This window comes from Pezoporus occidentalis, unplaced genomic scaffold (genome assembly GCF_034315485.1).
Source record: "Pezoporus occidentalis ecotype Australia unplaced genomic scaffold, CSIRO_AGI_Poc_V1 ctg6, whole genome shotgun sequence".
In the NCBI taxonomy this organism is placed as follows: Eukaryota; Metazoa; Chordata; class Aves; order Psittaciformes; family Psittacidae; genus Pezoporus; species Pezoporus occidentalis.
The window spans coordinates 1,770,510-1,784,949 of NW_026915943.1; the positions used below are offsets into that span (position 1 = coordinate 1,770,510).

Consider the following 14,440-nt stretch of genomic DNA (forward strand, 5'->3'; position numbering starts at 1 on the left):
CATAGGGGATATTTGTGTCCTTGTGAGGTTCAAATCCAGAGAGTTTCTGTGGTTCATATATGGAGCTGGATCTCATGTGTAATTTCAAATTATTCCTAGCATGGATATTGCCTTCCAGTCTTTGATGGTGTTGCACAGCCATATAGCTATGTATGAAGTACAGTTTGCAGATGCATTGCTTTTATGTCATCACTAACACATCAACTGATAGTAACTACACATTGTATTTGCTGCAGGGCAAAAAGAACCATGTTAGTCCACATACAGCAGCTAACCTGACTTTGTGTTTCCAGTCTTTTAAAGTGCTATTCTGATCTCATAATACTGTGACTTAATGTGTATTCTGTGCTTAATACATAAGTTATATGTATCCCCCTTAACTTGAGAGGTTGGTTGATGTTAAGATGCTGAGTGACTTGCAGTACCTATGCAAAGTGAGTTACAGTACTTAGAAAGGAAATAGTATTGCTTCAGGTGGTGCTAAAGCTTCCCAACTGATTCACAGCTTTCAGTGACTGAAGCTCCTTTGCAAAAGGAAACACCTAAAATGTAAGCTTTTAGCCCTGCTGGGCTGTTGATGGCTATATGGGAAAGCTCCTTCTATTGAAACTTGGTGTAATTGCAGTGGTGGTGGTCACTAGTATTTTGGAAAGTACAAAGCTGGTAGAACATCTCATTGCAATGATGGGTTTTGTGAAGTAAATATTGATAGAATCATAGAAACCCAGACTGGTTTGGGTTGAAGAGACCTTAAAGCTCATCCAGTTTCAACCCCTTGCCACGGGTAGGGACACCTTCCACTGGAGTCGGTTGCTCCAAGCCCCCTCCAACCTGTCCTTGAACACTTCCAAGGATGGGGCAGCTACAGCTTCTCTAGTATTCCTTAGAAATGCCTTGACCCTGAAATTATGTGATGAGAAGTATATCTAAAGGTAGCTGCATCCCTGTAGAACTGGAGGTAGAAGTTATATGTGAAGACATTTGAGCTCAAGTATTAAACTGTTAATTTACAGGAGACAAATACATGTCAAACCCTTTCTAAATTCACAAGTTAAAATACATGACAAAAGGGTAGTGTGCTGTGGGTATAGTAGAGGAAATAAAGATTTCTTTGTGATCCTTGGCATGTGATGGGTGTTTCTTCTTTCTGCATTGCAATGTTCTCAGCACTGAACCATGGTGCGTTAAGCCATGAGACAGCAACTCTGATGAGCACAGCTCTCGGCCCAGTGAGTGCAGTATTAGGTATCAGCTCCCTTCTGCTGAAGTTTACCAGTTATATAGTGATGTTAGTGAAGCAGAATATGTCATATGCTTCAGCTGCTACACTTCATCTCTTAATGCAGTCTTTTCTTCCTCCTTTTGGAAGAGGTTCACAAAGCTTTTTGCACAGTTCTCTCTTAAGATATAACATCTTCCAATGAGAAACATGGTTCTTAGCTCATTCAGTGTCTACTGTAAAATGTTTATAAGTTGTGCCTTTGCAGTAAGCAGGTATAAATGAGATATGTAAAGAATCATGTTTAGTTCCTTAGTCTTCATTTAAACCATTTCTTCAAAGAGATGCTATTGTGCATAGTTACCACAGTAGTGTTTGAGGAGGTGGTGTCTGAGAGGGAGAGTGTCATCTAATGAATAATCATTAGAGTCACAGAATGGTTTGTGTGGGAAGGGACCTTAAAGCTGACCCAGTTCCAATCCTCTGGCGTGGGCAGGGACACCTTCCACTAGGGTGGTTTATGTTCTGGTGGACAGCCATGCTTATTTTTCCCAGAGAATTAAAGACATTAGTGTATTTGGCAATACATGTGTAAGTGTCACTGTATCAGTGAGGTTACATGCTTAGGTATTTCGTTTCATTGATTACATGTAATAATCACAATTCTAGTCTGATTGCATCCAAAGATGTCTAATGGCCTGCCTTGGGAATCCTTTGTAGAACGCAGAGCTGTTAGAGTGAGTTATAGAATCCCAGACTGGTTTGGGTTGGATAAGCTCTAGCTCATCCAGTTCCAACCACCTGCCACGGGCAGGGACACCTTCCACTAGAGCAGGTTGCGCCAAGCCCCATCCACCCTGACCTTAAGCTTCCAGGGAAGTGTTCAGTAAGTCTATTAAGGCATCAGTGAGATCTCACTGCCTTGTGTAGACAAAGTTCAGGTCCTGCAGCACAGCAGCACTACCCAGTGATCGAGGCTTGAGTGCAAATGATTTGGCTTTCTCTGAAAGCAGTCTGAGGTAAAACATAATTTCTTGAAGGGAGACAAGACTTCATATTAATGGACTTGTTCTTGCAAAATAAAAATGAGCTGGTGCTTAATGAGAGTGTTTCACTGATAACATTTCCAAGTGATGAATGATACATTAACCGCTCGACCAGCTTTGCTCTGAACAGTGATATAACTTCCAAGAAACATTGTCCTTGTCTGACTGAAAAAGCTGTGTATAGGCAAAGTGTATATCTCATAAATTAACTTCAGAGTTTAAAAATCAACTATTTCAAGTCAATGAAAATCATTACACAGAAGGGTGAGCTTCCAAGCAGGCAGCTTGGGAATGGTGATCTCATTTCATGCAATGAATCCCTGCTGTGTGGGCTTTATCTGTTTACCCTGACCTTCTAGTTCTGAGTTCCAGCAGCAACTAATTTCTGCTTCTAGAGCTGATGACAAGCTCCTTGTAAAATATACCTTTTCAATCTGGACAATAACCAGAAATATCACAGGCTTTCAGCAGTATTGGCAGTTGAGCGATGCTTTGCCTTATAGAAGGATTAAGACAGATAAATCTTAATGTACTTGAAAGAGAAATGGAATAGTGATGTCCCATTCATTCTGGGTTTCCTCTGCTTCTGTCCTCCTTGAGATTCATAGGGGACAGTATTGAGAACCCCATAAATTCGAGCACATCACTGGTTACTAAAATGTAAAGTAGAAGGCTGGAGAGACTGGGGGGTTGTCCCTGAAATGGGATGCTGATGTTCTAATGTGTTTTTTTTTTCCCCAGTAAAGTTTATGCATTGAAATTAATGTACTGCAAAGATTTCCATATAGACTTTTATGTTAACCATAGCTTTGATTTGTTTTCAGCTGTGGGATTGGGATCTTGGTGCTTCCACATGACCCTGAAGTATGAAATGCAGGTGAGTATTCATAAATAGATGAGAATCGCTTTATGTATGTATCTATGTATAAAGTCATATTATTGTCTAAATGAAACTCATACAGCAAGAGTTAATCTACCTTAAGTATCATTGTACATGACTCCTGCTCTCAATGGGAGTAGCACAGGTCTTGTTCTCCATCAATAGGTATACAGACATATAAACCCTAAAATAAAAGCTATAAGCAATTACGTTGGTAGAAGACACTTCAACCTTTGGGAAGTTATGCTATCTTTTCACACAACTGTGGGTTAATAAGATTAGAGTTATTACTATTTATTGTATCCCTTTTTTTCATCTTAATGTTTTCTGTGTTCTACTAATCTAGATGTACCTGTAACATTAATAGTGAAGTCAGTATCTTCTGAGTAGCAACAGCTGAGTCTTCCTCTCTTTCTTATTCTCAAGTACAAGCCATTCTAAAGGGACGCAAGGAGGCTGGTCCTGTTTTAGATGTGAGAAGATAAGGGAAACTGATCTTTGAATCAAGTTCAAAACTAAGAAGCCTATGTTCAGAAGTGTGTGCTGGCAGTCTGTACTTCCCCCATAGTAAATGGAAATCCTAGAATGCTTTGGGTTTGAAGGGACCTCAAAGCTCATCCAGTCCCAACTCCCTGCCACGGGCAGGGACCCCTTCCACTAGAGCAGCTTGCTCCAAGCCCCTGTGTCCAACCTGGCCTTGAACACTGCTAGGGATGGGGCAGCCACAGCTTCTCTGGGCACCCTGTGCCAGCGCCTCATCACAGGGAAGAGCTTCTGCCTAAGAGCTCATCTGAACTCTCAAAACCCTGTCTCTGAATTAACACAATGTGAGAAGGTTCCAAAGTCAGGAACGTGCAAGCACATCACAACACACTTCCCTAAGGGCCTAAAGTTCTATTTTATCATATGGGAAAAATGCATTTCAGTTTCTCTGTGGAGTTTGCCCAGAAGCAAGAAGATGCTGCTGCTTGTATTGAGCAGTTATATCTAGGCTGACTTCCCAAAACTAATTCTTACCAGTGTTTTAGGAGGTATGAACAGTACAAATGGCATGATCCTTTGAAGGGTGGGCTTTTTATGAGACATCATATACTAAAGATTTAGTGTAATAAGCTTATTAATGCAGGATCTTTCAGTGGGATGGGATTTGAAGTACAGTCAGGAAGGTGGATATAGAATCATAGAATGGTTTGGGTTTCAGAGGACCTTAGGATCATCCAGTTCCAACCCCCTGCCATGGGCAGGGACCCCTCACACTAAACCATGGCACCCAAGGCTCTGTCTAACCTGGCCTTGAACACTGCCAGGGATGGGGCAGCCACAGCTTCTCTGGGCACCCTGTGCCAGTGCCTCAGCACCCTCACAGGGTAGAACTTCTTCCTCATATTCAATCTAAACTTCCCCTGTTTCAGTTTGAACCCATCACCCCTTGTCCTATCACTACAGTCCCTGATGTAGAGGCCCTCTCCAAATGACTTATAAACTCCTGTTTTCTTAAGACTTCTCTCTCCTTAATGAATTTACTGTGAGTTAAAAGTACTTTTCATGTTTTGATGTCTCTGCTTTTTATAGCTGTTGGATGAGCTGCCAATGATATACAGTTGTTGTGTGTTTGTCTACTGCCTGTAAGTACTTGTTATTTCTTTCTGAATATTTATAAACTAGTAACCATTTAGTATCTGTGAAGCCCAATCTGGTGTCTAGTGAGGCTGACACAGAAGCTTCTACTGCTTTCAGTGAGATCTCTGTTTTGCAGCGTTACGATTTGGCCATTAGAGCACCAAGCTGGCTTCAGTCCTAGTTCTTGCTTATTTAGTGATGTTTCACCAGTGTTTGTTTAATAGGAAAAAGACATACTTCTTCTTAGAGACTTTCTGTAGTGTACAACCAGAGCTCAGCCTTACTTGGTATGTGAGCAGCAGCCCTAATAAATCAGTTTCAGTAACACCTCCAAAATGAATGGATTTGAGCTGTATTTCTGTGCTGTAGTCTGACTCCAAATGCGAATCTCAGATTTCTGGTTAAACCTGCTCTCCACTCATGTGGAAAATTAAAGAAGAAAGAGTTTTATGAGGAGCTGAGTGCATATTTTGGGCAGAGTGTCTTGGAACATGCATGACAGCTTAATGCCATGCCAAGACGTTTTCTCCTGTTTCATTTTGGGAGCAATGTAGCGTTTGGCAACTGCAAAGATACCGTAAGTTGGCTTTTTCCTGCCTGTTGCTGCAAGGCCTGGATTTAACATCATTTGTTCTGTCACTTGGAAAATCCAAACCATAAATCAAGTTGTTGCAGACAAAAAGACAGGAAAAAAATCGTCTTTTTTGCTTTTGAACATAGCAAATATTCAGCCATTGAAAACTGGGGCATCTCTGGGAGCTTGCGGTGGTGATGGGATGCTGTAGGATTAAACCTACGTCTGTGGAACTCCCCATCAGTTTGTGATTCATACATTAGTATGGTTTGTGCAAAGTCTGGATCAGAATTGTAATGCCTCTGTTAGTGGAAATACTTCCACTGTAGCTCCCTGTTGCCTTGAAATTGCCTTTGCATTTATTTTGTCTGGTTTGAATGTGACTGGGGAAAAGGACGAGAAGTGGCTATAAAGATCTGTTAGAATACGAAAATCATGCTTATTTTGTGCAATGGTTACTCTGTTATCTTCAAAAGCGCTGAAGTCTGTAACTGCATTCATGGCTTTAATAAGATTCTGTGTACATATGTCTGATCGTAATTAGAGTGTTGTGAAAATGAGCTAATGTTTAGTTGAAGAGGCCTTTAATAATCATTTTGTTTTCTTTGAAGGTAGTTCTGCACAGGACATTCCCTTGTACATAGAATCCCAGACTGGTTTGGGTTGGAAGGGACCATAAAGCTCATCCAGTTCCAACCCCTGCCACAGGCAGGGACCCCTTCCACTAGAGCAGCTTGCTCCAAGCCCCTGTGTCCAACCTGGCCTTGAGCACTGCCAGGAATGGGGCAGCCACAGCTTCTCTGGGCACCCTGTGCCAGCGCCTCAGCACCCTCCCAGGGAAGAGCTTCTGCCTAAGAGCTCAGCCCAGTCTCCCCTTGGGCAGATTAAAGCCATTCCCCTTGGCCTGTCCCTACAGGCCCTTGTCTAAAGTCCCTTTCCAGCTTTCCTGTAGCCCCTTTAGATATTGGAAGACTGCTATAAGGTTCTCCTGCCTCTCAAGCTGTCTCATTACTTTGCAGAGCCATTCTGCAATGTAGCACATTGTGCTCTTGTAATTTTTTTTCCCCCAGATATTCCTAATAGTTTTTTTGTTTCCTTTTATTCATCCATGACGGTGTCTAAAACATAGAAGTTTATAAAGAAACAAACTGGCTAGATGTAGCTTGGAGGGACACAGACACCTGCCCCTAGCCCTAGTGCTCCTGTGCTTCTCACAGGTAATTTTTGTTGTGTTTTTCTGATGGAGATGCAGTCCGTGTGTGTTATTCCATCACAGCTGTGACTGAACCATAGTGTAAAGACTGTAAAGCTAATTTCAATGAGTTGTTTTACATGCTGGCAGCAATTAGCTGCTTCTACCTTTCACTTCTACCACTACCCAGTCTGACAAATTTACTGCACTGTGACTGTGTAAAGCCATAAACAATCTGCATTTGAACAGACCTCTGGAGTTCAGTGTTTTGTAAGGCAGCCCCTTTCCCACACTGCCTTTAGCTCACAGATGTAATGGGTTTTGGCAGCTGTATTGCATTTGAATGTCATTTCTAATTTGCCATCCATTATCACCCCTTAAGCGCCTTCTGAAAGTGCTTCTGATTCCCAAATTCTTCCACTGACTCTATATGCATGAGCTTAGTGGGGCTTTTGCATTAGATTTGTTTAAAAAGACACATTTATTGGTAAAATTATGGATTTTTATTATAAAATGACACATCTTTATTGGAGGAGATACGGTTTCTTAAAGTGCCTAAGACTCATTTGGATCAATTTGCTCACAAAGTTTGTGAACATACCTTGAAAAAATGCATCCTTTATATGATAAGAGATGAATGTTATCACTCTTCTTTATATTCTCTTCCAGGTATGAATGTTTCAAGTACAAGAACACAGTCAATTATCCACTGCTTTTCTTGTTAATAACATACAGCTTCGTAGTCAGCATAGTAAGTATTTTCTAATATGGCATTTCCACCTGTAGTTTGACAGTTTTCCTGCCACTGAAGGAATGTTATAGAGGCAGCACTGGATCTCTGCTCACATCCAGTCAAGAAGGACAAATCATTCTTTGGCTGGGAAAATTGTGCTGGTCAGAGAACTGTAGAATCCCAGAGTGGTTTGGGTTGGAAGGGACCTTAAATCTCATCCAGCTCCAACCCCTGCCACGGGCAGGGATGCCTTCCACTAGAGCAGCTTGCTCCAAGCCCCTGTGTCCAACCTGGCCTTGAACACTGCCAGGGATGGGGCAGCCACAGCTTCTCTGGGCACCCTGTGCCAGCGCCTCAGCACCCTCACAGGGAAGAGCTTCTGCCTAAGAGCTCATCTCAACATCCCCTGTTCTGGCAGGTTAAAGCCATTCCCTTTGTCCTGGCCCTACAGGCCCTTGTCCAAAATCCCTGTCTAGGTTTCTTGTAGCCCCTTTAAGCACTGGAGCTGCTCTCAGGTCTCCCCTTCAGGAGCCTTCTCTTCTCCAGGCTGACCCAGCCCAGCTCTCTCAGCCTGGCTCCAGAACAGAGAAAGAAACTTGAAACCTTTCTGTCCAAACCCTGTATAGAATAAATGAAAAAGGAAAGCAGTAATCCCGTTGCTAGAATAAGAATGTAAGAAAAGCAGTCACTGCTGGCGTGTGGTACCTCAGACAAGCTGCATTCCTCATCTTCCCTGTCTTTAATTCATTTACAGAAATGAGAATAATTCTGTTCAACAGACTGCAAAAGGTGATACACAGTCCAGGCTATTGAATGGTGGTTTAAAACAGCAGCCAGAATAAGAAAGGAACAGAGGTGTTAAATAGAATAATTCAAACTGTCGTGACTTGATTCCCTTTCCCAGTGCTGTGTGTTCCCTTTATGACTAAAACAAGTTTATTGCTGCCTGTCAACTGCAGATGGAATTCCCTTTGTTATCTGTATTGATAGCCAATTTTTTTTAAATAAGAGGTATTATAATAGGTCATTTCTGCCATCAAAATACTGTTCTCTGCCTCCTAAGATGTTTTACACTTACGGTATGTTATGCTGAAGGTCCAGTGCCCTTCTCTCTTCCAAAGCAGGAATGAAATGTGCTGCATAAACAATAGGAAAAGCTATTTTGTAAAATGAATTGATGAAATTCTAAAGCATTGTCAGAACCCATGAAGAATAGCAATTCAAACTAGAGTACGTTTGCTTCTTGCAGTGCATACTGAGACTGGTAATTCCTGCATCTTAGTTGTTTTTCTGTGTGTTGCAACTCTTATTAAATGAGTTGATTCTAGATGTTAATGTCTCTGTTTGTGCTCTTTAATTTAAAATCATTCCACAATTAAACCCTCAGGTTTTGCCAGAGGAAACGATGTTTAAGCAACTTTTATAGCGCATGTATAGGCGCTTGTGTCTTGATTCCAGCAGAACAAGTCTTGGCAGTATTTAGATTAATGTTATGCTGTTCTCTGTTGTAAATCACTTCTCTTTTTAATCTTTCCAGGTTTACTTGAATTTGAAAGAGCCTGTATTCCATCAGGTAAATCTTGCTCTGCTAGAGGACCTAACCTGTGTTTTAAACTGTGTTTTATTGGGGTATTTTACATGAATTTGTACCTGAAGATGGAAGGCAAACACAATTTGCCTTTTACTGCTTCCTGTCATGTTGCCATCCCTTCCCTTGGTGACCTGTAAAACTGGAATGGTTTAATGTGTGTTGTGATTTAGCATTTGACCTAATATTCCATGTGGGTTTCATCAGTGGCAAGTGCAATGAGGTGACCCTCACTATGGGCAATGGTGCGTGTAAGAGGGAGGGTTTGATGAATCCTTGTCCACTGCTTTCCATTAGCAGCTGCTGCTGGGAAGCTATGACCTGACTTCCTAACATGGTTTGGGTGACAGCACCATGTTCTTTTCTCCATTTTAACATAGTAGTTTGGGGTCTTTTTAACTACTCCATTTCATATCGTGTAAATTCAAGCTGAATTTAAACACAGAATGTCTTCTAGGGTTGTCGAGCAGACTGGTTGTTATGGTCTTGATTGCTTAATGGCGTGTTTGGTGCCAGTTCCTTTTACAGCAGCCCAAGAGTATTAATATGCATTCAGTGCTTGTGGAGATAGGACTTGTATGACTTGCCTCTTCACAGGAGGTTAGAAATCACACTCACTTATGCGTGCCATGAGCAGTTTTCCCTCATTTATGACGTTTTGATTAGGGCTAACAGCTGAAAAACTACCAAGCAAAAGCCCTGAGCTCTTTGCAGGACACAGCTTTAAAGCCTTAATGTCTGAAATCAGTAGTGCAATCGCTTGTCAAAGCGTACCTGCTGCATCAGCAGCTGTAAAACTGATACGTGGCTCCTGTTGGTGGATTAGTGAAGCATGGAGGAATAAAATGAATCCTCTGATAATAAATTCCAAGCTGCTCCAAAAAAATCTCTTCTAGAGACATGAATTGTTACTGTACCTATAGATAAAAAGAGAAACTCACAGGGTTTTTTGCTAATGTTAATTAAATCCTTTCTGTTCTTTCCCTATACTTATATTTCCAACAGGAAGATAGAGGCTGGGGTGAAAGCAGCAATCACTGATGCTTTTACTAAGCTGGTTATAACTGGTTTTGAATGAAGTGACTTAATTTTGTTAAGTACAGTGGCAGAGTTTATTGCTGATACTGGACTTTCATTTCTTTAATCAGTTATCTACTCAGTCTGTGTTTATGGCAATAAATACATCACAGCTTCACTGCATTGATGCATTGGCATAGCTATTGTCCCACATCGTAGATTCAGGGGTGATAGATCATGGAATGGTTTGGGTTGGAAAGGACCTTAAGATTATCCAGTTCCAGCCCCCTGCCATGGGCAGGGATGCCTTCCACTAGACCAGGTTGCTCCAAGCCCTGTCCAGTCTGGCCTTCTGACTTGTGGGGTAAGAGGGAAATAGGGGAAGCTTTAAACTGCTGCTCCAGACCTTTATTTTTTTGCATCTGGTTTCTCTTAGTTTCAGCATATGAATTCCCTGTTATAATTTATACATGAGGAATCAATGTAGAAAAGATTTAGACCCATAAAAGTGCTGGACTTTTTACAACAACTCTTTCCAAATTGATTTTTATGGAGAACATGCAGTTGTGGCCCCATTCCAGACATTCAAGTACTGCACTCATGGTTTTTTTTTCACACTCTTTGCCAAATACATCATAAATACAGAGGAAACATTTCTCTGCACAGCTAAGCAAGGTTCTTTTCTTCATACTTATCCTTTATTTGAGAGTGCATTAAAAAAGAGAATCAATGTAATTTCACTAAGTATTTCCCAGCTGATTGTATCTCATGGACTTGAAGTAAAGTTAAATATGCTCGTGCAGTTATAGTTTAAATCACAGTCTTGGTCCCTAACTGTATTGGAAAGCAGAGGTTGATTCCTTTAGGTACTTGTCTGTGATCATCACCATTTGTCAGCCTCGCAGAAAGGGGAGTAACTACATGGACAGCTTTATATTGTTTGTTGTTTCAGTGTGGGGTGTTTTTTTCCCCCAGAAAGGAGAGCAATAAAAATGGAAAAGGATTCTGTTATATTTAACAGCCAGGTTCCAAGCCTTATTTCTCAGTGAATTACTTTCTACTTTCCTTCCCAATTTAGGCTCATAAATTGCTTAATGCCAGCAGGCATGAAGGGGAGTTTGGTTTGTTATTCATGGCACAGTGGCAACACACACCAGCTTCTTTGCCTCCATCCACGTATTGCAGATCTTTAAGTGCCTTAATGCTTTAACCATAGGAGGGGTGAGATGCATAATTTGGTCTGTTGGAGGCTACACATCATTAGAAGGGGAAAAAAAGAGAACATTTCTCTGCCTGACAACTGATGTGGTATTTTTTACCGCCTCATCAGTTAAATGAAAGATAGCAGTGGCCTTTACAAGCATGTATTGTCTTGTTTATGTCAAAATCTCTAGGCTAGAGCACTGTTATTACCTAATTTCCATGGTGCTAAACAACCCTACATCCCAGTTCTCTAGTTGTATTTAAGCCAGCATCATTGTCAAAGAAAGCAGCTACGCCTCTCCCTTCCCTCCTTCCCATCTGGCACACAGATTTACTTTCTGAGGGGAATTTGATTTGGGAACTCAGCAGGTTCAAACTCTCCTCAGAATTAGTTGTAAATCAGATTAGTTTCTCATCCCTGTTTACTGCATGTGTATTTGTGCTGATACAAGGAAAGGGGTAGGGGAGGAATGGCTGCTTGTGTGGAATGATCCATAGACACACAGATCGTAGAATCAACAGGGGTGGAAAAGACCTTTAAGATCATCAAGTTCGACTTTTACCCCAGCACTGCCAAGGCCACCACTGAACCATGTCACTGAGGGCCTCATCTGTACAGTTTGTGAACGCTTAAGTATCAGATTGCCCTGGAAGAAGAAGAAATTACCCTGGCAATTAAACTTTTAGACTCCAGTCTTACAAGTAGCCTTCTTTCTAACATGATATGGCCTAGAAAGCTGTCACTTGCAAAGCATTGGTTTCCGTCCTGATTTGTTTAGTGGCTGCATACCGTATGCTGGCTCTACACTTGCAGAGATCAAAAACCTCATTCATTTGGCTATGTGAATAATGTAACAGATCTAAAAGCCTGTTTTATTTGCATAGTCATCTGCTGCAAGAGTTTGAAGCAGTTCTTGAGCCAAGAGATAATTAAAAGGTAACTAGAACATGAGATTAAATAGTTGTTTCTTCTACATTAGATGTGATTTAAAAGATGCCTTTTGTGTAGCCATTTTAGAAGTGGTGTCCCATGAGAAACTTCAGTGAGCTGGAGAAGTAGATCAGGATGAGAATTGCAAATAGGGGAAGGGAGTGACTAGTGGAAGATGGCTAAAGGAGATAGAATCATAGAATAATTAGGGTTGGAAAGGATCTTAACATCATCCAGTTCCAACCCCCCTGCCATGGGCAGGGACACCTCACACTGAACCATGTCACCCAAGGCTTTGTCCAACCTGGCCTTGAACACTGCCATGAAAGGCAGTGATGATGAAAGGCAGGCTCAGTCTGACTGTCTTGGGATTTCTAGTGGGACTGTTTGTATTTAACAACCCATACCAGGAAAAACCAAATCAGGTACTGATGATATTTGTGATGATACCAAGTTCAAAGGCATCACTGAGTACCAAGGAGGAGATGAAGAAATAACTGGAAGACCCTGAGGACCAGGATGACAGAATGGAAGAGTGTGCACTGATGAGCAAACACCAGCTATTCTTGTTCTAAACTGCACACAGATCCCCAAAGGAGGGAGGAAGGCAGTCTCTGGGTTTGCTGATCACAGTATAATAATATGACCAGTGAATTTTCTGCTAGAAAGTAAACTACAAGTATTGGATTTAGCAGTTTTATGTGACTTGAGGGGAGCAAAAGGTATTTCATTTGCCTCAGTACAAAAATTAATAGAGTTGTTCTCCTTAGGTGTTTTAAATGTCCAAATGCAAAGAAGGAAGTCAAATCACAACGCAATGTGTATGTCAGAATAGGTACAGCAGCCTGAAACTGCATGAAGAATATGTTACGTCAAGGCACAACTTGTTCAGATTCACAGGACTCCCCATTTTGGGGAATCTGTGTGGACTCGGTGTCCTGCAGCTCTCCAGAGTCCCTCCTGCTGCTAAGACAACAGTGAGTTGTAGGCTTGTGGTGTAATGTATTTTGCCTTTTAGTGGGACATGTTCATTCTTACTACATGTTCAGGTTGCCAAGCAGTCTGTTAAAAGTGACCTTTTCAGGGCATGTCTTCACCACAGAGGTTTTTGTGCTTAGGCATTGTCCTGCTGAAGACCATGTATAAAACCAGTTTGAGTGATATTCTGTTACACAGCTTGTTTGGGGGTGTCTTCCAGTGCAGCTTTCATTTTGGCTGGTGCTTCTATCTGCACAATAGCTTAGGGAATGTGGAAGGATGTTCAGACTCTCCAAAGGATCAGCTCTACAAGGCAGTGAAGAGTAGCTCAGTTTATCCCTGCAGACTGTCCCAGAAGCTCTGGTGAGCTGCTCTGTATGATGCAGTGTGTTGCTTTGCCATCATACACGTGCATCTAAGGAGGACCAACTAAAGTGGATGTGAATTAGTTCATTCAGGAGCTGTCAAAGCAATGTGTGGTATTAAACAGCTGCAGCTATGCTGAGTATTTCAGTGTCATCATGGGGATTGTCATTCCTTCTCTCAGAAGTCTAAGAACATGTAGAAATCTGTTTTCTTCGTTATAACTTGCAAATACTATTTCCACCTCCAAGTCCTTAGGCTGACTGTATTTTGATAGCTGGTGCGGTTCCCAGTGTGTACACTAATATTCAAGGCTGATAAATGGACTTTATTAACCAAAGATGGGCAGAAGGCCAGGAACAGAGGAAGCAAAGAAGTGGAAATAACAGCTTATTGCAGCTTTCTGTACTAGAAGGGTAGATGAAGAACCAGTTTTATATGCTCACTCCAGTCTGGAGTACCAGCCTTGCCTCCAGCTGGTATAAGAAGTGAATCTATGCGATTTGTTTAACTGCCTCCACATCAAAAATGCTGTCAGACACTGAGTCCTGAAATGCTTCTTTCCCATTTGTGAATTACCAGGATGTTCTTCATATTTGGCCCTTTTAGCAGGTAAATCCATTGTGTATTAATGTTTTTTCCCTGTTGCAAAGATACAGGCTTCAAAGCTGAAACACAAGCAGCCGTATTTGCATCTTAAACAGCAAAGAGGGAACTGTCTAGTGATAACAAAAGATGATGAGATTCTGCTGTTTCCTTTTGTTTCAGTTGTAGTGTAAGGGTGTTCTTTTGGCTTACAGGTTAAAGGCACTGTGAGACAAAATAGCACAAAACTCTGGGTTTTCATCTGTCACTTAAGTGATGTGTTAGTTAAAGAAGAAGAACAAAGGGAGGTAAAGGAATTGAAAAATCAGAGTCAACCTGAATAAGGTAGAATCTTCATTTTATACTTAAATGGGGTGGATGGAGAATACCTTACAAACTTCTGGCATGATGAAAATAGTGAATCCACGGGTGGTAAAGGAGTAAAAAAGAAGCACCGTTCCCTGAAGTCTAAACTAAGTTGTGTAGCTCTTGGTTTACAGGCGCAGCTCCA

The 14,440-nt window shown here is 41.5% G+C and overlaps 1 protein-coding gene across 1 annotated transcript in view; it reads left to right on the plus strand.

Annotated features, from left to right (window-relative positions):
* Window positions 1-14,440, plus strand: part of ACER3 (alkaline ceramidase 3) — a 61,550-nt gene that overhangs the window by 31,677 nt on the left and 15,433 nt on the right. Inside the window, exons 3-6 of the mRNA XM_062639205.1 lie at window positions 3,090-3,142; window positions 4,718-4,770; window positions 7,201-7,282; window positions 8,802-8,837. Coding sequence (XP_062495189.1) covers window positions 3,090-3,142; window positions 4,718-4,770; window positions 7,201-7,282; window positions 8,802-8,837 — 224 coding nt within the window. The remainder of the gene's footprint in view (window positions 1-3,089; window positions 3,143-4,717; window positions 4,771-7,200; window positions 7,283-8,801; window positions 8,838-14,440) is intronic.